The sequence below is a fragment of the Stegostoma tigrinum genome, chromosome 29, assembly GCF_030684315.1.
Source record: "Stegostoma tigrinum isolate sSteTig4 chromosome 29, sSteTig4.hap1, whole genome shotgun sequence".
Classification (NCBI taxonomy): Eukaryota; Metazoa; Chordata; class Chondrichthyes; order Orectolobiformes; family Stegostomatidae; genus Stegostoma; species Stegostoma tigrinum.
Window position 1 is genome coordinate 27,406,650 of NC_081382.1, and position 26,619 is coordinate 27,433,268.

General features: G+C 39.2%; 1 protein-coding gene across 8 annotated transcripts in view; it reads left to right on the forward strand.

The window, feature by feature from the left end:
• The window catches only part of pbx3b (pre-B-cell leukemia homeobox 3b), a 227,389-nt gene that overhangs the window by 186,496 nt on the left and 14,274 nt on the right, over nt 1–26,619 (forward strand). For all 8 annotated transcript variants that reach the window (XR_009442762.1, XM_048558818.2, XM_048558817.2 and 5 more), the window contains one exon: nt 12,724–12,859. Coding sequence is in view for 7 of the 8 variants with exons in the window: in XM_048558818.2 (XP_048414775.1) it covers nt 12,724–12,859 (136 nt within the window). In the remaining variant the exon portion in view is untranslated. The remainder of the gene's footprint in view (nt 1–12,723; nt 12,860–26,619) is intronic.

Consider the following 26,619-nt stretch of genomic DNA (forward strand, 5'->3'; position numbering starts at 1 on the left):
CCTCCTGTAACACTCCCAGCAGCCCCACAGCAGCTTCCCGTACCATCACAGAAGGTGCAATGCCTGCCCATTTTCTTCGTTCGTCCCTCCTCACCATCCAAGGTGCCGGCCACACTTCCAGGTGACGCATCAATTTACCTGCACCTCAATCAATATAGTCTACTGTATTTTCTGCTCACAATGTGGTCTTCTGGGCTGTCCTGAACACCTACATTCTGTCTGCAAAAATGACCCCGAGCTTCTGGTTGCCTGCCTCTTCAATGCACCACCATATTCCTTGGTCAACATCTCTGTCTCAGGCTCATTGCAGTACTCCAGCAAAGCTCAGCACAAGCTGAAAGAGCAATGCCTCATTTTCTGTTTGGGCACCCTGCAACCTCTGGACTCAATATTGAATTTGCTAATTATAAGGCTTGAGCACCTTTTCCCATGCCCTTACCTCCAAACCCCACACACCAAGCCCTGTCATCACTTGGCCTTGCTACAACAAACCCATTGTCAGCTTCAAACAGTCCCCGTTAGCAGATATTCATTCTCCTAGCTGACCTTTACCCTTTCCTTTGTCTGCCCAACTGCTGACTCTGTTTCTCTGGACTTCATCTCCACCTATTGTTTACTCTTTTCCTCAACCCCATCCCTTCTCTAGCCTATATAACAGCCTTTTCCTAGCTACAATCAGTTCTGAAGAAGAGTCACTGGACACAAAACGTTAACTGTGCTTTCTGTCCACAGATATTGCAGATCTAACAACTCTTTCCAGCAATTTTTCATTTTCTTTCTGATTTCCAGTCTCTGCAGTTCTATATTTTTTAAAACGTTCGTATTGTACTTAAGATAATGTATTAAATGACAAAAACGTTAGCCAAATAATACAAAGGAGGTAAACTTGACCTTTGTAGATATAAAAAAAACTTACAATCAGAACCTCTTTTATGCAATGTCAGAAGCACTGACTCCTGATATGCTGTATTTGAATTCAGATAGCCTCAGCCTACAGAGAATAGAACTGCAACAGAGTCTTTATATACTCATGAACTTCTGACGACAGTGACACACATTACTTGTTGTGCACTTCCATCCATCAACCCATCTTTCAGCCTGTTTCTATGTCAAAGTTATTTTTAAATCAACCTGTTTGGACAACTGAAGAAACTACATCTAGGCAGTTGGGATTTTAATTCAGTCTTCTGGCTGAGAGGTAGGAACTCTAATATTGCACCACATGCACTCATATGTTCATATATTTTTAATCAAACTGTTTGAATGAATAATGATATATCTCTCTGGCCATCTCATCTGGTGTGTGACTTGAACCTGGTTCTTCTGATCCAGAAGTAGAGTGACTATCATGGCACTGTAAGAGCCCCAAAACAATTTTAATCAACCTGACACAGTCATATGGGTAGAGCTCAGGAATAGGATGAGTGTGATCTGTTCGATGGGGTTGTGCTACAGGCCTCCCAACAGCCAGTGGGAGATAGAGGAACAGATGTGTGGACAGATGGAAATGTAAAATGTAAAAAACACAGTTGTTGTGGGTGATTTTAATTCCCCCCTCCTATTGGCTAGAACTTCCTTAGTGCCAGAGGCTTGAATGGAGGGTGAATTTGTTAAGACAGTTTTATGAAACAATATATAAATAATCTAAATAGGGAAGGGGCCATACTCCACTAGGTATGGGGGAATGAGCCTGGCCAGGTGAACAATGTTGCAGGAGGCGAGAATGTCAGGAACAGTGACCATAGTTCCATTAAATTTTAAGTTACTTATGGATAAGAGTAGGAGTAGTCCTCTGGTGAAAATACTACATTGGGATAAGGCTAACTATGACAAAATTAGGCAGGAACTGTGGAATGTAGATTGGGGCAAATCAAATTTGGGGTTTGAGGGTAAATTCACATCTGGTATGTGGGAATCTTTCAAATCTAATTGATTAGAGTTCATGACGAGCATGTTCATATAAAAATGAAGGATGAGGTTGGCAAAAATTCAGAAACCTTGGATGACAAGAGAAATTGAGCTTCTTTAAAAAGAAAAAGGAGGCAAATGTAAGGTTTGGGAAACTGAAGACAGAGTGCTTGAAAAATATAAAGAAAGCAGGAAAGAACTGAGGAGTTAGCAAGGCTAAAAAGGGCCTTGAAATATCCTTGTCAAAGAGGATGAAGGAAAGTATCAAGGCATTTTATACTATATAAGGAGAAAGAAGATGGCTAGGGAAAGAGATAACAAAGCGTGAAGCTGGATGAACACAGCAGGCCAAGCAGCATCTCAGGAGCACAAAAACTGACGTTTCGGGCCTAGACATCAGAAGGGTCTAGGCCCGAAACATCAGTTTTTGTGCTCCTGAGATGCTGCTTGGCCTGCTGTGTTCATCCAGGTTCACACTTTGTTATCTTGGATTCTCCAGCATCTGCAGTTCCCATTATCTCTGGCTAGGCAAAGGATAGGTCCACTCAAGGTCAAAGGAGGGAATGTATATGTGGAGCCAGAGGAAGTGGGTGAGGCCCTTAATTAATACCTGGCATCGGTATTTAAAAGTGAAAAGGACATAGTGGATGGTGAGCTTAGAGACAATTTTTATAGGGCATGGTTGATAAAGAAAAGATGTTGCGTGTTTCGAAAAGCATGAAGATAGATTGATCCCCAGGACGTGATGGGATATATCCCAGAATGCTGAGGGCGGAAATTGCAATGGGGACCTTGGACAAAATGTTCATATCCTCTTTAATCACAGGTGAGGACTTGGAGTCAGGAAAATAACTAATGTTGTTCCTTTGGTTAAGGAGCACAAGAAGGATAATTTATGAAATTACAGGCTGGTGGGCCTTACATTAGTGGTAGGGAAATTATTGGAGAAGATTCTAAAGGATAGAATGTACTCACATTTGAAACAATATGGACTTATTTGCGATAAACAGCATTGCTTTGCCTGGGGGAGGTTGTGCCTCTCAAATTTGATGAGTTTTTCAGAAAGTGACAAAAATGATTGAGACCATGGTGGTGGATGTTGTCGACATGGACTTTAGCAAGGTCTTGACGAGGTCCCTCATAGCTGATACAGAAGGTGAAGTCACATTGGATCTATGGTGAGCTAGAAAGATAGCTAAAGAACTGGATTACTCATAGAAGAGTAGTAGTGGAAGGGTTTTTGGTCAGTTTGGAAATCTGTGACCAGTGGGGTTCTGCAGAGGTCAGTGCTGGGACCCCTGTTGTTTTGTAACATATATAATGATTTAGAGGAGAATGGAAATGGTCTGATTAGTCAGTCTGCAAGGGACACAAAGATTGGGGGAGGTGAAGATACGATGATCGACAGAGGAGACAGCAGAATATAGACAGGCTGGAGACTTGGGCAGAGAAATGGCAGGTGGAATTTAATCTGGACAAAAGTAAGATAATACGTTTTGGAAGGTTTTATGTAGGAGGGAGGTATATAGTAAATGGCAGCACTTTTACATGTATTAACATACAGAGGGATGTCAGCATACAGGTCAACAGTTTCCTGACAGTGGCAACACTTATATTTAAGGTAGTCAATATGGCATCTGGCATGCTTGCCTTCGTCAGTTGGGACATAAGAGTAGAAAAATTGGCAAGTCATGTTGTAGCTGTGTAGAACTTTTTACTGAGGCCGCATTTGGAATATTGTGTATAGTTCTGGTTGCCACACTACTGAAAGGATGTGGAAGCTTTAGAGAGGGTAGTGAAGAAGTTTACCAAGATGTTGCCTGGTTTGGAAGGTTTTAGTATGAGGAGTAATTGAACAAGCTTGATAATAAAAATGTGAGGCTGGATGAACACAGCAGGCCCAGCAGCATCTCAGGAGCACAAGGTGTTCCTGACATGCTGCTGGGCCTGCTGTGTTCATCCAGCCTCACATTTTATTATCTTGGATTCTCCAGCATCTGCAGTTCCCATTATCATTGAACAAGCTTGGTTTGTTTTCACTTGAATGTCGGAAGCTGAGGGTGACCTGACAAATGTTTATAAAATTGTGAGAGGCCTGAACAGTTCTCTCCAGGGTAGAAGTGTCAGTGACTAGGGAACATAGGTTTAAAGTAAAAAGGGGAAAATTTAAAAGGGATGTGAGAGGCAATTTTGTCATGCAGAGGGTGATAAGTGCCTAGACTGCACTGCCAGAAGAGATTACAGAAGCAGATACAGTAGCAGTATTTCAGAGACATCATGATAGATATATAAATTGGCAGGGATGAGAGAGATATAGACCATGAAGAGGCAAAAGATTTTTAGTTTAGAATGGTGTCATGGCGTAGGCTTAGTGGGCTAAACTTGGTGCTGTATTGTTCTTGTTCTTGGAACAGCCAAGGAACTACTTACAGTTATTTTTGAAACCTATTTGGACATGCTATGACACAGGTCCAGGGCGGATGGGACTTGAACCCAGGCTTTTTGATCCAGAGCTAGGTACACAATCACTGTGCCGCAAGATGAGCACAGATTAATTAACTAATCCCATTAATGCCCAGTATCTAAATACAATTAATCTTAATTGAAATACATTTAACGTACTGATCCTACTAAGTTGATTTTGGACCCAAAGATAAACCTACCAGATTCAATGATTGTGGTGAGAGACAGGTGCTGTTTTCACTTGGTCTTTCTAAGGAGCTTATGAATTTGCCCACTGAATATTCCTAGCCGGATTGAGTTCTAATACTGCAGTATGATAGTTTGCACATCTGTGTGAGGATGCATTGTGGCTTGCCTAGCACTTGTGTTTCCTTTACATTATGCTGGGTAGACATTTGTCATTGCTGGCATTATGTCAACACTTTTACTTGTGCGCACTGTCCATGGATCACAACCAGTTATGTGTGTAGGTTTTTGAGATTGCAATCAAGAGCTAATCTGTATTGAATCCAGCTTTACTTTTTTGACATTTAGGAGCTGAGTGTTGAACGCTTCGATCATTCTGCCACAAACCAGAAAAGAGAGACTACCACATGAAAAAACGACTAAGGAATGACTGAACCAACAGCAGTGTATTGTTGGTTATTAATTTCCTTTGTTATGTGAGTCCACAGCATGAAAACTGTTCTCACAAAAAGTTAGACGAATGCCTGTTATTTCCATACTTAATAAAGAAAATTATGGGCAAGTAGTTTTGAAACAGATCATTTTTCAGATACACTTTTGTTAGCAATTATCAATCATGGGGAAAAAACAAATATTTTAATCTTTTTCAGTGACTTGCATTAGGTATTCTGCAGGGATCCATTACATGAAATCCTTGCTGAAATTTGCAGCTTCTCAATTTTTCAGCAACATTTCAGGCCAACCTTATCAGTGTTTACATGAAGTGGAAATAATATGCTGCAATTTTAGCCTAACCCACTTTTCAAGAAACTGAGGGGGTCAGATGCAACACTGTTTGAATGCCACAACCAAATCAGTTCAGTGATGGAATTCTGTCTAATCCCATGGATTTCATGCTCAATGAATTACTTAACATTATCTTCATATACCTGTCTTCTCTCATTATTTTTCATTGAGACTCTCCTGGCATCATCCTCATTAAAATGGTTGCCTATTATTTATGAAATATAATTTGATTTTAAGAGATGAGCATTTATGAATGAACTGAAAAAAGTATTTTGTCTTTGTCATCAAAGCGTTGGTTACCCAACTTCCCCTCCTTGCTCTTGTGTTAGCTAATATTATAAACAATCTCAATGCATGTTAACAGACTAAATTTTAAATCTGCCTTCATCACCACCTCCTCAAAAATCTACCCCTTGACTACTATGTCCCTGCTAACTTCAGTCTCATATCCAACCTCCCTTTCCTCCTCAAATACCTTGAATGTCTTGGTGCCTCCAAAATTTGATCCCACATTTCCTGGAACTCCATGGTTGTATTCTTCCAATTAGCTTTCACTCCTGCCACAGTACTAAATCTATAGACATCAAAGTCACAAATCAGATCCTGTTCGATCAACAAAGGTAGCTTTCCTTCCTTGTCCTTCTCATCCTGTTTGCATCCTTTGACATGTTTCATCACAGCATTCTCCTCCAGTGCAGTTGGAGCATCTGAGACAAAGGTCATTTTGTATCAGGGTGCTTAAAGCCTGCAGTGAACCATTTGTAATGCTGCACTTCACATGCTATTGTAAGAGCATCCTGGCCTCATTTCCTTTCTGCTAGGTTAGCTGCATATTTTCAATTCATTCCTGTCCTGCCACTTGTACTGGCATTGGACCTTTGTGAACATTTATTCACTGGAAAATAGACCTTTCAGATTAGGAAAGAAGTAGGAAATGGTTGTGTGCAGTTGTTCACCAAAACTGGGATAATCAGGAGAGTCAGCCTTTACCAGATGAACACTCAAAAGTTCTTCGGTGGCACTGTGATGTTTCATGTCAGAAACTAAAACTGCCCTTGCAACTTCTGTCCTGGGGCTCCCCACTGCATGATAGAAAAGTTCTGCAAAGATACTCGCCATAATGTGGCAGATGGACATAAAGGATTCCTCCAGCTGATTTGTTGTCTGCTGGACATGAGAGACCATTTTGAATATCTTTCAGCATATTTTTATGCCCAAATCAATGTCTTTGGTCACCATGCTAACTTGGTTTATCTGTTGCTTTTGACACGTTTGATCACAACATCCACCTTCAATGTTGTCCGACTCTTGCCTACTGCCAATTTTACGTATCCAGTTGTAGAATAAACATCTTTCACATTGGCTTCTCTTCTGGTTTCCCCACCATAATCTGTACTTGCTACCTCCCATTTCATAGTTACATGCTTCTCACTGCCCACAATATTTGGTGATGTGATGACAAGTTCAACATGTAATACAATGACACTCGGATGCACAGCACCACCTCCACTCTCAGCCCTCCATTGCCGCTGCGTTGTCAGATTGGCTGTACGTTGTACAGTCCAGGATAAGCTGCAGTTTCTCTGAAATTAAAATTGTGAAGACAAAAACTTTTGTCTTGCCCTCTGCCACGAATCCCATTTCCTCACCACTCTCCAACAACTATTTCAGAATGAAACAGACTGTGTTTCCAGCCTCAGCGTCCTGTTTGATTCCGCACCCGCGTTTCCAACCTCATTATCAACCAGGATCTAATTGAGTGGAGCCACAGGCTCAAAAGACTTGGCCTGCTTTTTGCCCCTGTTTCAGTTCCTCTGAAAACGGACTCATGATTTTGATGACCCCCCCCCCCACCCCATCTTGACTATCTGGTGTTCTGACTAACTTTCCTCAACATGTCAGCAGTCCTTTGCAAGCTGCTGAAAATGGCACCTCCTACAGCCTTTTTATTACCCTCTTCCTTTTCTAGGGTGGCTAGAACTATGCCTGTTGGTCCCATTGTTCATGAAGGAATATGTTTTTGAAAAATGTCGTTTACAGCATTATTTCACCAAACTTGATATACAATTATACGTTCCTAGTCTCTTCCGAAAATGCAGCTTAAAGTGCAAGATAAGTCAATGTGTTTAAAGGGTGAGGGATATAGTTGAAAACTCGAAAGTAAGTAATATTCTTAAAGACCATCATTCTTGATCCACTTAGAAAAACTAAGTGGAACTTAGGAAAAATAATTTTAAAAAAAACAAATTATTGAAGAACTGGAGCAAAGTAAATGGCTGTGGAAATTGTGCAATGATTTTAAAATGGTAATCTTGGATGAGCATGTTTGGTTGTAGTTATTCCTTCGAGAATTGCAGCTCTTCGTGGTAGTATGTTAACAATTTGGGTGCTGAAGATTTTAAAACACAATTGTGCTACCTCACAAATGCATGAAAAAGTAATTACTATGTATACTCAAATAAACTGATGATGTGACAACACAAATGGTGCAGTGTTAGCCACCGGTTAGCCAGGTGGCTAGATTACAACAAAAGCTGATAGCACTCTAAACAGTTCACAAGCAATAAAAGTTTATAGTTCTTAAGTGCACTTTTGAGGCTTTTATAAAAGATTCTTTATGTAATTAAGACAAATTCTTATGTTTGCTATTTCTGCAGTGAACTCAATTCATATTGATACATTGGGACATGTGCATTGGAATTCCACTGTTGTGCCAGAATGGGTTTAAGATGTCTCTTCAGAGTCCTTGGATCCCAAGGGCATACGATAAGCCTATCTGGAGTTAATTTAAATGTTCAGAGTACAGACAACTTGCATTTGCACAATCTGAACATTTATATGTTAGCTCCGAGGAGAGGAGATTGGTGCAGTGATGTAACCAAGCATGCACCCAAGTTCTCTCCTGGGCAGGGGATTTCGAGTTCCAGCCAGATTTCGTAAATAGGAACTGATTTTCAAAGTCAATAATCTGAGACCAAGAGCTACAGCATAAATGCAGCACTAAAACACTAAAACTGCAATATCTAAAGCTAACTTTGCACAAAGTGTAATGACTGAGGTACAGTTTTAAAAAAAGACTGATTTAATCTCCAATGCTGTAATATACTGTTACAGATTTAGAATAAATGCAATGTAATGTTTCAATATATTTTCACCTGTATACTTTTTTATTTTTATTTCTGCATACTTGTGTCTTGTTTAAGTGCTTTTATAACAAATTATTTCCTGTGTGTAAAATTTTTTTTTTGGAAAACATGCATAAACCAAGAAAAAGAAAAGAAAGTCACTCATCCATTCCAATTAAAATCTATAAAATAGCTTTGTCAATGTGGACTGCACATGCATACTGGAAAGCCTCTCAGTTGACAAACAATAGGGATGTGTTACTTGAAGATGTGTGTTCTAGTTCAGATGTGGCCAACATTTCAAAGACACAATTTATTAAAAATAATTTATTGTTATGACCCCAGTTGATGGTAATACTGGACAAGTCAGATCCCATAATGAAACCTGATTTGATGGATCATATAGTTTTTTTCTCTTGTTGTTTAACATAGGGGTTGGCCACTGAAGTACATTCACTCGAGGCTGCAGATGTTCTTTAACGACAGAACATAAGTTTATTACAGGAAACAAGAAATGAAGAAACAAAACTGTGTATGTGTCGAAAACAGTTGCAAAGTAGCCAATACAAACAACAGAATGTTTCAGCCAATTTCCTAATAACACCCTAGTCTTGGCTTTTAAATCTTAACTGATGCTTTCTAGTTCCTTTTGCTTGCTCTATAGAGACAATTTACAATTCCTTTCCAGCCAGTCAGCATTTACCTTTCACAGTTCTAATGACCTAAACATCCTCAGTTCTAACAACTTGAAGATTTCTATCCAAACTCTGCTGGTTTGATGGCCACACACTGAAGCATTTCAGCTAGGGTGGCTTATTCCCTTAAACTGACTGCGTTGTTCTATTGCGAGAAACCGTTCTTGAGTTCTTCTGAACTGAAACTCAGCCTTCTGTTCTGAAGTCAAAAATAAACTAATTAACTTATTATGTTTACTGTATGATGTTGGGTGTTTATAAAATAAATGTTATCCACTAGGTCTAAAGGGAAATCTCCCCGGTATTCTGCTGTAATCTCATGCTTTCTTGGAACTGATGTATTTAGCTACTGTTCCAAATTGACCTTACTGCCTTTTCTGTGTTTATTTTTAAAGAACTGATCCAAGTCTATCTGCCTGTGTTTTAAAATCTACTTCCCAAAAAAAGTATGTATTTTTCCACATTATCTGAAGCTTCATTATAGTGGGTGCAGTAAAGAGTGTGTTGTACATAACAGATTGAACATATTGGTGAGAATCACAAAGGATGAAAATATATATGAATACTGATGAACGTCTCTAAATTGAGAAGTTGTCATGGTTAAAATTGAGTTAAAAGCATGTTTTAAAATCCATGGCCATCAAACATTCAGGTCCCAAACATACTATGTCAAGAAAAACCCCATAGACTTACATGGCATGTTTCATGTCTCAGGATAGTCTAACGTGGCCAGCACCTACTTAGTTTTGAAGTTTAGGTTTTTTGTAAATGTGAGAAGCATATTAAATAAATAATCAGTTAATCATTTTTGACTTGGTTGGTATAGGGTGTATGCTAAGAAAACAGGAGAGCCTACATGTGTCCTGGAGAAAGATTTGGTGAGAAGTTTTGCATTCACTTCAACAAGAAGGTGGCATCCCTTAATAATGTGGCACTTCTTTAATATTGATTGCATATACCTGCCAAGATTGGGTGTTGCAATCCTGAAGTGAGAATTGAGCCCACAGTCTTCCTGCTCCATGATGAAGCTACTGTCAATAAGTCAAGTTGACACTCCCAAACAGACATGAACCTCTTTCGTAATTGCGACTTGGCAGATCACGTGTACCTCCTCTAGTAATATGGAAGCATAGAAGAAGAGTAAAGCAGCTATTGTGCAGGAGAATGCAAGCCTGTGAACCTAAGTAACTTGAAGTACATTTTCTTTGTGAATATATTTGAGACATATTGCATGCTCAATCCAGGACTTCTTCAACCTGAAATTTAAATACTTTCTTCCAAGCATCACAATGTCTTAACATTTTGAAAGCTGCAATGGTGCTCCATGCTGACATTTGGTGTGCAATTAAAGTTGATGTATGAGCATGCTACTCAGCCAAGAATTGGAATTAGAAAATCCAAACTGCTGCCATTGAGATGGTAGAAAAGCATACAACCTTGCTTGATGATTTTGAATAATTGGTTGAATATAATAACAAAGAAGTTGAGATCTAATATTTCAAAATTTTGCTTTTCTTTCTTAACACTTTTGAATTGAAGTCAATGAACTAAGGCCATGTTTGCAATGCAGAGGAACAGAAAGAAAGACAGCAGCTTTTTTTTTATAAATATGTGAGAGTGGTCAAGGCCACCCTCTGTGCTTTTGCTGTTACATCACTCAGTATATAATTTAAATGGTTGATTTTGAATGGCTTCTTCACATCCTGTGTATTCACTTTCAGTCGAAGTATTCACTTTCAGAATTTTTTAACATTACGTGCAGAGTGATGTTTCGTTTGTGATCATATTTTCCATAAACTGAGTGAACAGCTTGAAATGTTGTAATGGTGAGAGGTTTACAGACCAGCCTTTATTATTTTCCTCTCAGAAGATTGTAAAACAGACACAATGGTAGATATTTTCAAATCAACCTGTTCATTGGTGTAATGACACACACTGGAACAAGTGGGACTTGAATCCAGGCTTGCCCAGAGACTGGGACACTACTACTTTGCCACATGACCTTCAAATACTACAACAAATACTTTCCTATTCAGTCTGTTCAGAGATGTTATGACACATCTCTGGAGCAGGTGGGACTTGAATACAAGCCTCCTGGTTCAGAGATGGGATATTACCACTGCATCATAAATGCCCCAAGTATACCAGTAGACATTTTCAGTCAACCTGCTATTGACAAGTGGGGTTTGAATCTGTGGACCTAATACAACAATACATATTTTCCTAATCAAACTCTTCGGAGGTATTATGTCACACCTCTAAAGCAGTTGGGAATTGAATCCGTGCCTCCTGGTCATGGGTGGGAACACTACCATTGTGCCTCAAGAGCTCCAAATATTACAGTAGATATTTTTGAACAACCTGTTAAGAGACATGGTGACACACCTCCAGAGCAGGAGAAGGATTCAAACTCTGATGACCAAGCTCAGAGATAGGTATACTACGACAGTGCCACGAGCTACCGCCCAACTACCACAGTAACGTCATAGTTACCATTACAAACATCTGTTTTGAAGGCTGTTGCCGTTCTGTGATAAACTGCAGATCAAGATCTCTACTGGTTTGTTAAATGTACACATTCTATTAATGCAGTGCACTTTGCACCTGTAGACAGTTAGAGACTGAAACAAACTGAAGTAATTTCACTGGCAGCCAAGTCATCAGCAGGTGTGGGAAATTATAATAATTAAAAACAGTTGGAAGACGCCTTTAGAGAATTTGGATAACTTTGCACAAGTTAAATTGAGCAGATGTGCATTTTTAAAATGATTTATTCAAAGGGGAAGAGAGAGTAAACAAGGCAATAAGAGTGGTCGCACAATAGAGAGATGAATGTTACCCTAGGGACATTCCATTTGCTGCGCTGGAATGAGCATTCATCGTAACACTGCAGAAAAACCAAGGGCGCACTTCGTTGTTGGAATAATGCAGAGTTGTAGTGTTGTAAAATGCATAGATTCCCTCAAATTAATCTGTCTGAAAGCCTAGAGAAAGTAATGGAGAAAAGTACAAGAACAAGTGTCTCCACAGGCTCATTGCCTCTTTAGGTTACATTCAAGTCAAGAGGCCCATAGAAAAGCGACTAATATGTATATATTTTTAGTATTATGTATCGGACCTAGACTGAAAGCCTCTGCTTACACTTTTTAAAGATATGATGGTTGCAGAATTTAGAGAGATGCCAGTTATCTTGAGTATTGGATGATGTTTCTTCATAGGCCTAGCTGCAGTTTAACAGTTCTTTTCAGTGTTATTGTCTTTCTTTGGTATTGTCATTGGCTGTTTCTTTGCTTTTTCTTGTGTCAGTGGACTTTTGGGTCTTTAGCTAAAGTGTAGCTTTAAAAATTATTGGAAAAACTTTCAAAATGCATTGTGGTAAGAAAGCAAAAGAGGCAAAAGTAAGAAGTATTCCTTTTGATTTATTCAGACTTGGTTCATAGCTTGTTCATTTGCGTGTGTTTTGGAAATAAAGTGTCTGAAGAATAAGTTTTCTGACTAAACTGGAAGATCAAATTGCTTTATGTCAACATAAAAAAAATCAAAATCTTTCTTGTTTACAGACGAAAGCGACGCAATTTCAGCAAACAAGCAACAGAAGTCTTGAATGAGTATTTTTACTCACACCTCAGCAATCCCTACCCCAGTGAAGAAGCCAAAGAAGAGCTGGCAAAGAAGTGCAGTATCACTGTATCACAGGTTAGTTGAGACATCTTTTAATTTTGGAATTTAGTCAAAGGAAAACCTTGACTCTTAGGTTAATGCTGGAACATAGACAGGAAAAATTAGTTTAGAAACATTGGCGTACTGAATTATGTTTTCTGTTAGAAGAAATTGGTTCAGGTCTATAAAATTGACGATTGAATTGCTGTTTGTTTAATTTAGTTCATTCTCTCACTTGGTATCAATTGACTAGACTTTAAAAAACACAGCAATTGACAAAACTTAGAAACTTGCAGTTAAAATAAGTCATAATTGAGGAACAATTGACTGAAAATATTTGTTTAGTGTAAAACATACTAGATTAAATACTTCCAAATTATTGTGATAAATTGAACACTACATCGAAATATAAATATTTATGAAGCACTGAGAATCATGAATTTGTACAATTGAACTGGCCATTTCCAAAGCTCTTGAATTAAATTTTCACCATGCTAAAAATTGTTTCCATGTAAAGCAGCAATATGTTCCAATTTTATTCACTTTTTCTTTGTCTTGTGGAAACTGCAACAGGTCTTGTTGTCCAGTGGTAAATTCCTTAATTCAAGATAGGAATTGAAGTTTTAAAAGTATATATTTACTCCTATATGCAGAATTATTCAGTCATTTAGGATGTTTTTTTTGTAGACCAGCAGTCATTGCCTGTAATGTAAGTATCTGTCTCCTGCAGTTAAAATAAGTCATAAAATCTCAGAGTGGATAGAAATTATTCAGCCTGTTATTGCATTGGCTGGCTGCTTGAAACAGCCTTTTCCCTAGTAGAACTAGCTGTCATCTTTCGCACTATGCCATGATGTAACTGCATAGTAATACGTACTAGTTGTTGTGTTATTGCAATAATTCTATATCTGACAGGCAATGTACCATTAAGACAGTCGCATGACGTGTGATGTTCCAGTATAAAGATGTGCAGTGAAGGTAGTGTGTTTTAGTCATGCGTATGTAATGTACAATAACGTCAGTGAGTACAGATTCCCAACGAACTGTAAGCCTGTAGTGTGATAGCAATGTAAATAGTGTTGTTAAACATCAAGACATCGGTCTCAACAGGATCACAGTCTTTGCGGTATTTGTTGTGTGCACTAACATAGGGCAGCACTCAGACCATATCATGTTGGCAATGATGTTTGATGCAAAAACAAACACATGACGATGGCATCAAATGGACATTAAAAGCTTCTGATGATAGCTAGTGTCTGACAGCAGGTTGGTGTTAAAGGATGATAGTAGCAGTAAAAGTTGTGAAGATGTGAACGTGAGTTCAGAACTGAAGTTAACAATCAAGATTAAAGTGCTACAAGCTGTACTGAAACATAATATCCTCTTTAAATACGAAAGATTTCCAAGTACTTCATCACTCACTCATTTTTTAATATTTGATCTAATTTTTAAAAAATGGAAGGCCAAAAGTTCCAAAAGACTGCTCCGATCAACAACGCATTTCTAGAATAAAGTACAAAAAAAACCACTGATAAGACCTGACCTACATCCAGAGATATGTGGATTCTGTCATCTTACTTTTCGGAAATGGTGCCCAAAAAGCCACGTGATGCTACTCCTCTGTTTTGCTGCAATGGCCTCTGAAGTAACTCCACAGAGGGCAGTTTCTTGTCACCAAATTACCCTTTATTTACAGGTGGAGAGTCCTTGACACTGATCCAGCTTCTTCAGAGCCAGCTCTTTGTGTCAGGATGTCTAACACAGCTATTCTCATCTGTCAGCTGGGGCTCCCTGATTGGGCTGTAATCTGGCCCAATCAGGGTGCTAATATTCTATGAGGTCCACCTAGCTGACCTCATTATAACCACTCATCCCTTCCCCTGAGTCTGAGGACATAAGTCAGTTCTTTTGTTTGTAGCTCCTCCTGGGGCGTTTTAGCACCAACAATATCGAACTTTGCACACAGAAAGAGTTCTTCCAACTCTGCCCCTGATATGGATGGCATATAATGCGCAATACCTTGTGCTCGGAGCATCTTAGAGGAAATGCATTCTCTTTAGGTGGCAGCAGTGTAGAGGTGACAACATCTGCCGCTTCCATCTTGGATTCTGAAGGAATTTAACGCTTGACGGAGAGGGAAAACCCACAGGGTTCCGGAACAGTTGGAAAGGCCATTAAGGAGCTGGGCATGTCGTGCTTTCATTTGGCCCATCTGCTTGTTCAGGACTGTCATGCCTACTTGAACCTTAAGTCCTGGACCCGACCTCACGTCAACCATGCCTCTTGTCACCAAGAGGGTGTTCCCATGGACCCTACACCAAACTTTGCCTCCTGAAGTAAGCTGTCCCTTTCAGTTTAAGGAATCTTGTGTCTGGTACTGATGTTCCTGATGCTGCTTTACCAGCCGCACCACTGCTGAGGTCCAGAAACATAAGATTTAACCTGGTGCAGTCTTCTCCCCAAAAGCAACTCCTCCACTCGAGTAAAGATAACAAAGTGTAGAGCTGGATGAACACAACAGGCCAAGCAGCATCAGAGGAGCAGGAAGGCTGACGTTTCGGGCCCAGATCCTTCTTCAGAAAAAATGGAGTTATCCCTGTATTTGCATGAGGTGCGCTCCAAAATCAAAGAGGAAGCAGGACAGTTTGTTATCTTGTGAAGCTGTAAGCTGTTTTTTGAAGCCTGCCCTCAAAGTTTGGACTGCTCTGTGTGCCAGACCATTGGATAGTGTAGAGCTGTCCTTGTATGTCGAATACCATTCAATTTTAGGAAATACTCAAATTCCCTGCTGCTACATAATGGCCTGCTTTCTGTAACCAACACTTCTGGGAGACTGTGTATTGAAAAAGATGCACACGGCTTTTCTATCATCATCCCAGTGTTTGACAAATGAACTCAGTGCACATCCAGCCACTTTGATTGGACGTCCACAGTGACTAAGCATATTGGGCCTGTGAAAGGACCTGCGTACCCGATGTGTAACTGAGTCCAAGATTTACCTGGCCATTCCCACAAATGTGGCAGAGCTGCTGGCAGCAGTTCTTGTTCTTGTTGGCACTCTGCGCACTACCCCACCAACACAGCTATCTGTGCATCCAGTCCTGGCAGTCAGACATTATTCCCGCCAACATCTTCACTTTGCAAGCCCCTGGATGACCCTGGTGGAGTTCAGCCAGTATCTAGCAGTGGCCTTTACTCGGGATAAGTACTCTTGCTCTCTATAATAACATGCTATCCTGTACTGTGATCCAGTCACTCTGGGTCCAAAAAAGTATCAATTCTGATTGTGACAACCCTTTGGTTTTCCCCATCACCACCAGCTGTTTCATATCTTTCCGTGTCCAAAGTCTGATATTGTCAGCTGTGGCTGGAAGCATGTCTAGAAAATGTAAAACCATTATGAGCTATTCCAGCAGTGGTACCATCAGTTGTGTCTTGCCAGTGAGATGTGGCTCAATGCATCCGCATTTGTGACTTGGTTTCCCAGACAGAATTCCAACTTGAAATTATACGCAGTTAGTATTAGAGCCCGCTATTCACCCTCCCAGCCTGATCGTTAGCATTCCTTTGTCTGTCCAACTGTCTTTGCCTCTCTTTGGGCTCTATTCTGTCAGTTACATCCACCTCCCTATTTTCTGCATATAAACTGATGTTTTCCCAGCCACCACCAGTTCTGCGGAAGAGTCACTGGACCGAAACATTAACTCTGTTTTTTACCTCCATAGATGCTGCCAGACCTGCTGAGCTTTTCCAGCAACTTTGTTTTCGTTCCTGATTTACAGCATCTGCAGTTCTTTCGTTTTTTTATTGCCATATTCATTGTGTTCGGTGTTCCTCAACAAATTGTATTTACTAACAAGAAATGCTAGAGATAACAGTGAGTCAGGCAGCATCCATGGAGAGAAAACAAGGTAACAAACTGAGTGCAGTTGACTCTTCATCAGAACTCTCTGATTGAGAGTCATCTGGACCCAAAACGTGAGCTTGCTGTCTCTCCAAGGATGCCGCCTGACTTACTGTGATCTGTCGCATTTTTCTTTTTCAGTACAGATTCCATCATCTGCAGTAATTTGCTCCTGTATCTGATAACAGTTTGCAGTACACTTGTGCACTTTTCCAAAAGATATGGAAGAATTGAAATGTTCAACATATTACCTGTTCTCACTACCCGGTCAAATGGTCTCGCAGAATGCAGTGATGGCAACGTAAAAATCTATGATCAATCAATATAAAGGATCTTTGTCAAGGACTTTGGGATGGCTATATTAAAGCTATATACCATTCTTCTCAGTAATCATTTTCCATGATTTGTATCTCTCATGTTTGGAAGACACATCCAACCATTTGTTCCTGCCCAAACTGTCACCACCTACCACATGTACTTGATCCGTAATTGCAAAGAAGGGAGAAACTGATACAATAGTAGAGTCGTGGAGTCATACAATATGGAATCAGACCCTTTGGTCCAACTTGTCCATGCTGACCAGACGTCCCTATCTGACATAGTCCCTTTTGCCAGCATTTGGCCCATATCCCTCCAAACGTGAGCAAATGCGAAGTCTTGCACTTTGGAAAAAAGAATACAGGCATGGTCTATTTTCTTAACGGTGAGAAAATTCATAAAGCAGGAGTACAAAGGGATCTGGGATTGATGGTCCAGGATTCTCTAAAGGTTAACTTGCAGGTAGAGTCCGTGGTTAAGAAAGTAGATGTAATGTTGTTGTTTATCTCAAGAGGGTTGGAATATAAAAGCAACGATGTACTTCTGAGACTTTATAAAGCTCTAGTTAGGCCCCGTTTAGAATACTGTGTCCAATTTTGGGCCCCACACCTCAGGAAGGACATACTAGCCCTGGAGCGTGTCCAGCGGAGATTCACATGGATGATCCCTGGAATGGTAGGTTGAATGTATGCTGAATGGCTGAGGAACCTGGGATTGTATTCATTACAGTTTAGAAGGTTGATAACTGTATAAGGTTGGAGATCTGGTCACAGCGTACATGCACCAAATCATGCCTAAATGTGTGGAGTGATGGAGTACATCATATTGGAAAAGGATTCCCATTCTTTAAAGGGAGAAGTGTTGGATGTTCTGCAATTGTATAGATGTCAGCTCAGACAGTGACTGTACCTTTTTAAGTTGGCTGTAACTATGTCACAGCATACAATATTCTGGTCAAGTTATCAATATAATGGAATCAATTTCGCGTGTTCAGTCAATCTGTTAAGTGTAGGTAATGCATGATAACATTAGTAAGTGTAGAACACATTGAGTAAATTTGTTATGTGACAGCAATGTAAATCGTATTGTTACTAAATGTCATAAATCAGTTTCAATAAGAACCCAGTTTTCGTGTATAAGTTAGTATTAGTATTGAGACTATATCTTGAGTCAAACAGCAGCCGTGGTGTTTGACTCAAGAAACCATGTCACTGCATTTACTGTTTTGTAGATGTGTTTCACTTCAAAGGACAACATTTGTCTGTGCTGTCTTTTCTTAGTTGGCCTTTTATGTCAGCATTGTTAGACTTAACTGACGTTCCTGATGGAGTTTGCATCTCACCAAGACCAGGGACATGTAGGGAGTTAAAAATAGCCTAGTTGGCTTGCTTGCATGTTCCCTCCCTCTGTGCCATCTCTGGATCATTTCTGCAGAAGCTAGAAAAACCCTGCACCATTCCTTTTGGGAACATCAAGCAGAATCTTTGCTGAGCAGCTTTCCCCAGGATCAGAGGCTGTACAGGTGGAAATCTGGCTGCTGAGAGCTTTAGGCCAAGCAAAGGAAACCAGGAAGGCATTTTCTGCTATTGGTAACGCACTCACCTGAGACCTAGGATAGTTGAGAGATTCAAACTGCAGGTGACTAATGGCAGGAGAAGTTCTCTGAGTAGGGGCTGCGGTGGGGTTGGTGTTAGTTGCAGGTTGCAAGGTCAGAGTAATGGTCCTTAATAGACTGCTCCCCTCCCAGGTCCCTCAATCATGTACTCATAGGCTTTGGGAGGGGGTCCCCGCACCTCCACTGACATTCTGCAAGCAACCTGACAAGATTTGCTTTTCATACTTTCTGCAAGGTGAACAATCATCTTCTGTTGGATGAATACTATTTAAAGAATGAGGACCCTATGTACGTATTAATTGCTCACCTAAGGGTCATGGTCAGTGATAGGGCAGGAAGGTCATCCATGGGGTCTTCTCACCACAGACATAATTGAAGCAAGGTCATGATGAATCACTGGAGCACCCACCTGACCAACTATATGTCACTTGCCACAGGACACACCATTTGGGAGGACAGTAGATTTTGCCCCGTGTGGACTTTTGATTCCTCACTGAAGTCTGATGGTGGGGATATCTGCAGGGAATAACTTACACGTTGCCTGTAAGTCAGGAAGTGGAGCTTTTAATTCTATTTTGAAAGATTTAAATAAGATCATCAGAGTTCTTGATTGTGATGTGAAACTTTGATAACTTTAGTTGGCTATCAGACTGGGCTGTAAGTTTAATGGTTACTCTTGTACTGGGGATTTTCAGGATGATGGCCAATCACCACATTGAAAAGCTCTTTGAGGCAGTATTAAATAAAAACCAAAAGAACTGCGGATGCTGTAAATCAGGAACAAAAACAAAGTTGCTGGAAAACCTCAACAGGTCCAGCAGCATCTGTGAAGGAAAAAAGACAGAGTTAACGTTCTGTTCTGAGGAAGGGTCACCAGACCTGAAACATTAACTCTGTTTTTTTCCTTCACAGATGTTGCCAGACCTGCTGAGCTTTTCCAGCAACTTTGTTTTAGTTCTTTGAGGCAGCACACTTGAAAACAAGCATTTTAAGCCTACTTTTCCTTGCAAAACAGTCTGTATTAACATAACACTTTTCGCTTTAAATTGCACATGCCAAAAATTAAACATCATAACGTAAATCTCGAGTATAAATCAAATATGTCAGGGCATCCGTGAAACATGATTTGTGTTTCCACTTGTGAGACTGATCATAATTCACTCGTGACTTTGTTGCTCATGAGTTACACAGTCAGCCTCACTTGTGGACACATAAATCAGATTTTATGACTGGCCATGACACCTACTCTATTTATACCTATCAAGGTGCTTGCTAGGTGTCATGGGTATTGGGCTTGTTTCTAAACTCAGAATGATGAAATGTGTTGATTGGGGTGATATAAACTGTGATCGTCAACTACACTGAGACATGCATATCACTATTCCAGCTCATAATATATTTAAAGCAGTGTGACTGAGGGTTAAATGGATTGTGCTTTAACTATTCATGGCTTCTGTTCTATATTTGACGTAATGATCAAGTTAACCTCCAGAGGAACTTTCAGAAGCATAATTAGAGTCTGGCTTGAGGTTTGCTAATTAATTAATATTATTCCAATTGTTTCAACTAAGGTTTGAAGAAAGGTCATCCGTAAAAGATGTGCTGAAAAGATAATTTCTGCTGAGTGAATAACCTACTTCTTTTAAATTTTATTCATTAATCTTGATGATTTTAGCTTAATGGAAGTATATGTGAAATTGTGCTATGTATTGGCTGAACCCCGCCCCCAGCTATATTTGCAATAAAGATTTTAAGAAAGGTGTTCTAACTACAGTATGAATCTCTTAATGGTAATATCTGTTGATAAAAAAATTATTTGCATAAGCAAAAATGCTGTTGCAGAATGCTTTCATATTAAAATACAAGTTCTTTTCAAAATTCATTCTCCTCTTAAGAGGATGCCTATTAACTCTGCACTATCTTGACAAAGTAACAGATGTACTTTACATCCTGTGGATCAACTGATCTCAGTTATTTGTTAATGAGTTCCTTAAATGAAGACTGTGATTTTGTTTAAGGAAACTTTAATCCCTGCTAGACAGGTGACACATGAATTTTTAAACAAAAACCTACATTTTTTCATGCTATCAATACTGAATAATAGTTGAAATCCAATGATGGGAATGTGAGCTCTGTCATACTTGATTTCAAGCTAAAAACAATTGGTTCTTAGCTCCATAATATTCAAGTTTGAACAAGAATTGCTTCTACGCTTACGAGTGTAAAATTAAAGCAGCAGTATGGCAAATGAAGTGGGAACTTGTCTCTTAAGCGAATGATCATTGTAAAGTCCCTGAATACCTTGTCACTTTAATCTGCTAGTTATGGTTAATGACAGTTGACTTGATCAAGAGGCTTTCAAACGTAAGCTGCTAAGGTTTGCTACCACCCACAGCCACCATTTCTTTCAGTTAGGGATTGCATTGTGAACAGTGTAATTCTTCAACATAATACTCTCGAGGTCAAGAAAGGAGAAAATCAGTCTAAATGTACAGAAAATAATTCACCATTTTTAGATTAGTAGGCACTCATATCTTCAATTAGCTTTGCGAAAGACACACAGAACCTGTCAAACTGTGCTGCCCTCAATTCCTACCTCTGTATAATGCACAGATATTGAATATACTCTCCTTATGTACACCATATAAACAAATGTGCTGCTTCACTACACTATACTTACACACATGTATCCACCTCCTATACATACACAAAGAGTTTCTCAGGTTTCAAGACCCAGCTGATATAACAGTGATTAGGTTGAAATAAACCAACAAACTGTTGAGATTAATGAAAAACCTGGAGTACAGAAAGATCATTAGAGAACACCAGTAAACATTAAAAAACAAAACACAGAACTCCCTCTGTATTACACACATTGTTTATGGCTCCCTCACTAATAAAGAAACCATAAAAGACCCTGTCGATAATGTCTGTGTGGATGGCTCCCAAGGACAAGATGGTAGTTTTATTTACGCAGATAGAAGTAGAAGCACAAAGCAAGATAGAATCTCAGCAATAGGTGTATGTTTTGTTCGCAGGGTAGCACATGACATAATTAAATACCAAAATTGTATGAAACATGACCTATCCAAATACTCTGCAGAGAACATAGAGGAACAAAAGCCATTAAAAATGCTGCCGTAAAATTCTCTTTCAATATTTATTTGTGTAAAAAAGCAAAGAATCTTGGATCAGCATCCGAAATGTATTCTTTTCTATGATCATGTGCATTGTTAAATGTGTTTTTGAATCTTAGCAGCCAGTGCCATATGTAAAGAATCACAAGCATTTCGCTCAATTCCCTTTATTACAATCAAAGCTACCCTCCCCATTCAATATTCTGACTAAAAATAGAATCTCGTGGCTCAAATGCAGGGAGCAAGACCTGCATCAAGAGTTGCAGCAGACTACCATGTCTGCCGTGCTTTGGCTATAGATAAACCGTCTCATCTGTTCCACAGACACTCTGCCTGTGAGGGAAAATGCTTTATGCAGAAGCAGATGAGTGTCCTGCGGGGCGTCAAGAATAGTGAATATTTATACCGCAGAAGGCACTGGCACTACTGGCAGAATTCATTGGGATATAATACAAAAATGTGCCACTACACCATGCTTATAGTGTTATTTGTTAATTTTTAGTTTTACATTTTTTACACAATTTACATATTCTTATTAATTCATTTCTGCCGCTCAGTCAGGGTAATATAAAAGGGCTGTTTTGTTTTTTGCAGTGTACATTTCTGTAATTAGGTTCTGTTTAAGACATTATAAAATAAACTGGGGACACAATTGCCTGGTTGTCAAAGATAGGTTATTTTTCAATGCATTTTGGCTTCCGAGTGTGCATGTCTTCATGCACTGCCAGTTACTGATAGTACACGAGGTCTTTACAGGTACAAGAATGGACCTAATGTACAATAAAACCACAACATTTAACAATGTTAACGATAAAAAAGTGACATGCACCAGGCAACGAAACCTAAACTGAAGGCAGATGTACCAGATAAGCTCATTTGACCTTTGCTCTCATGATTTATGGCATTAGCATTTACACTAAGCAGTGGTAGCATAATGGTTATGTTACTGGATTAGTAATATATGAGTCCTAGATTAATAATCCAAAATGTGGGTTCAAATCCATCAACTCAATTTGAATTCAGTTTTGTAAATCCAGAGATAAATCAGTAAAACAATTATAAAAATGCTGGATTGACTTAAAATCCAATTCATTAATTTGTTCTTTCAAGGAAGCAATGCATTGTCTTTATCTGCTCTAACTCCACTCCTGCACTGATGCTGCTTGATTCTTGACAGTCACCTGATGTGGCCAGGACAACTGCTCTGTTGTATTATTTCAAGATGTTGGCCCACCATCAGCTGGCAATCCTTAAGGCAATAAAATATTTTTTCGGTAAAGCCCGTGCCCCCCAGAATGTTTAGAAAAATGATCGGATAAGTTTTTGGAAAACTCTAAGTGAAACAAAAGTAAATTTTGTCTGTAGTAATTCGAACTCCATTTACTGTGGCAGATAGGATTACTCCCTATTGCTCTGGGACTACTTTGTTCAAGTTGGGTACACAAGAAGAACTGTTCAACTTAGTTTTTCTTCCAATGTCAATGGCCTTCAGGCCTAAAGCAAAAGGTAGCTGTATCAGAAAACTGAAGCCCACTTGCTTTTTGCTTACTGACAATGCATGGTTTAACTCAATCGTGAATACAGAACTTCCTGTAAGGATCAGCTATGTCCCCATGCAAAAAAAGTCTTGAAAATGAGTGGTCTACGTACAAGAGTTTGCACATGCCTCTGTTCCTAGTTTCAGACACTTCACAAATGGGAACAGTATTACACCAACGAAATACAAATGTTACCACTGCTACCATTGAATTTTTGTGGCATTTAGGGTTAGGTCTGTCACACCGTATTTATGTAACTACTGTCTGTAACTAAAGGAGCTTTACAAGCAAAGGATGAACGTGTAAACCATTACAGAGCCACTTTCTATTTTTGAAAAAAAGTGTATAAACATCCCATCATATCAAAAAGGATTGAAACTCAAACTCCTGGATATACTCTTTGTTCATTTTCATTCAAGTTTGTTTCATGTTGCTCCATCTTTGCATTTTACTTCAAGTAAAGTCAAAACGCTTGATAAATTATCCAGATAACAAATTGGCATTTTTTCTTAAAGAAGCCTCTGTTGTGCAGCTTATATTACATGTGGGCACATAGCATGTACAAATCTGCAAAGTGTTTTTATTTGAAAGCTTCAGACATGGCACTATGTTTCTGTTTGTAGCAAACATTGCTAACACAGTCCCTACAGTCACTCAGTTCACAAAGCGTGCCCAGAACTGAGCCTTTTTGAATCGTTCACTATCTTTTCACTTTGCTAGAAAATGTGACCAGGGAATACCACCGGTTCCAGCAGAAAGGTAGCTTTTGTTAAAGAGACCGCATTTTCTTCTGCTGTTATGTTAGAGAAAGTTGCACAACAAATTTACTTTTTGTATTGTTGGACAAGCTTACATTAAAGCAGTCCAATATTAGATTAGGAAAACCAAGGACATCTCACATTTCTATTCAAACATTTCAAAAATTGACCTAAATGGCTGGCTTTTTTGAATGTCACTTCACAGAAAAAGAATATTAGAAATACTTAAAGTATGGCAATAATTTAATAAAGTGAAATAAGAGTGTTATGAGTTAAATATTTTTCATAAAAAAATACAAAAAACATTTTCATAACATTAACTTGGGATGACTAGTTCAGCACAAAAGATGGACTGATCCTTCAAAAGCCCATAGATGTACACGTTGTTAAAGATAATGTCATCCTATTAAGAGACTCCAACTGGCATCTCCTTTGGGGTAATCACCAGTCAATGTATAGTTTATATAGTATATAGTGACCACTGTTAATAAATATATGTATCGATTTTAGGCAAAGGCAGAATTGGGCTTAAATGTAACAGAAGAAAATAATGTTGTAGATACTGGAATTTTGGAACAATCATAGAACATGTTGGAAGCACTCAGGGCAGGCTGTACATCTGTGGAGAAAAGCTACAAGTCAGCGTTTGAGGCATTGCCTTTCAAAAGAATCTGAAACCATTAAGGACAAAGTGCAACGCCTGAAACATTGACTTGTTGCTTCTCTCCACAGATACTGTGCCTCTCTTCGTTTGGACTCAAATGTGATGTGCTCCATGACCAAATAATTTGGTGACACTCACTGTCTAGAACTTCACATGACGAACTTTAATGAGCTGTGAAATGACTTTCAGTGATGTGGAATCACAACATGGTTTTACAATAAGGCTTTGAAAGAAGAGACAATATATTGGGTTGGGAGGGAACACAAAGAAATGAATGCATCTTAACCTCACTGAGAGTGTAATCTCAGACAACCGTTGGTGAAATTTGGACTTGAAATAAATTTAAACCTAAAGTGAAAAACCAAATAACTGCAGATGCTGGACATCAGAAACAAAAATAGGAATTGCTAGGGAAAACGTATCAGGTTTAGTAGCGTCTGTGGATAGAAAGCAGAATTGATGTTTTGGGCCCAGTGACCCTTCTTCAGAACTGATTGTAGATGAGAAAAGGTTGGGGAAGTGGAAGGAGGAAACAATAGGCGGAGATGGACCCCAAAGAGAGAGAGAGAGAGAAATTGATTCAGTTGCCATTTCAACATACCATTGAGTTCCCTGGCCACCATCTCTGTTTTCAGGCTTGTTGCAGTGCTCCAGCGAAGCTCAGCAGAAGCTGGAAGAACAACATCTCATTTTTCACTTGGGAACTCTGGAACTTTCTGGATTCAATATGGACTTCAACAATTTTATGGCTTGAGTACCTTCTCCCATGTCCTTATCGCCAACCTGTCCACGTAGGCCTTGTTCATTCACATGGGCAGCTACCACAAACAACCCACTGTCAGCTACTAATAGTGCCCATTCATTCTCCCAGGCTGACATTTACCCATTCCTTTGTCTGCTCAGCTGTATTTCTCTTTCCGTAGACTCCATCTCAAACTAATGTTTACTTCTTCCCCTGCTCTCCACCCCTTCTTTAGCATCTATACCAACCTTGTCCCTGTTACATTCAGTTCCAAAGAAGGGTCATTGAACCTGAAATGTTAATTGTGCTTTCTCTCCACAGATGTGGCCAAACCTGCTGAGTTTTTTCCAGCAATTACTGTTTTTATTTAAACCAGAAGTGGTTTGGAATAAAATGACTGTACGGGTGAAGTTCTGATCTTTATTTCTAATAATTATTAAAACTTAGAGTGTGAACTCTGTAACCAATTGTCTTGGGCTTAAAGAAATTATAATTTTCTACTCCCTCATTTATATTTTAATATATAAAATAAATCTTTGGAGCATCATTTTGCAAAGTCAATAAGCTTTTAAGACAGTACCCTGTACAAGTGTAGTTTTGAGAGATTTTAACAATGAAGCAACTGAAGCTAACAGCAATAATACTATCCCTTTTGAAAATGTTTATACCTTTGTAGTTAAAATTCAGGTTAATAGCACAAGAATACATTTAATGCTTCATCTAAAGAGAATCATTGTACTATGTCACTTTGTTTACAGATATGTCATTATTATTACGTACCCATCTTCCTATCAGATACAGCCCATGGACTTTTGGATCCTATCTGCGTTTACACTTTATAAATGTACTATCATTGACACCTAAGCCTGATGAATGTTTTGAAGCAGAAATGGGCAGACATCAGTATAATATTACAATTACCTTGGGAGTAGCAGTAAAAACATGAGCTCTTACAGGCAAGCTGATAGGGCTGCCTCTATCCTGACAGTTTATTGATTGTATGATTTCTAGTTATCATATTCTTCCAGACAAATGCAGGCTGGTTAAAAAAGTATTTGTTCTCTTGAAATTTTTTTTGTAAAGAGGTTTTTTAAATTGTGTGCGGATCTAGCTCCTGTTC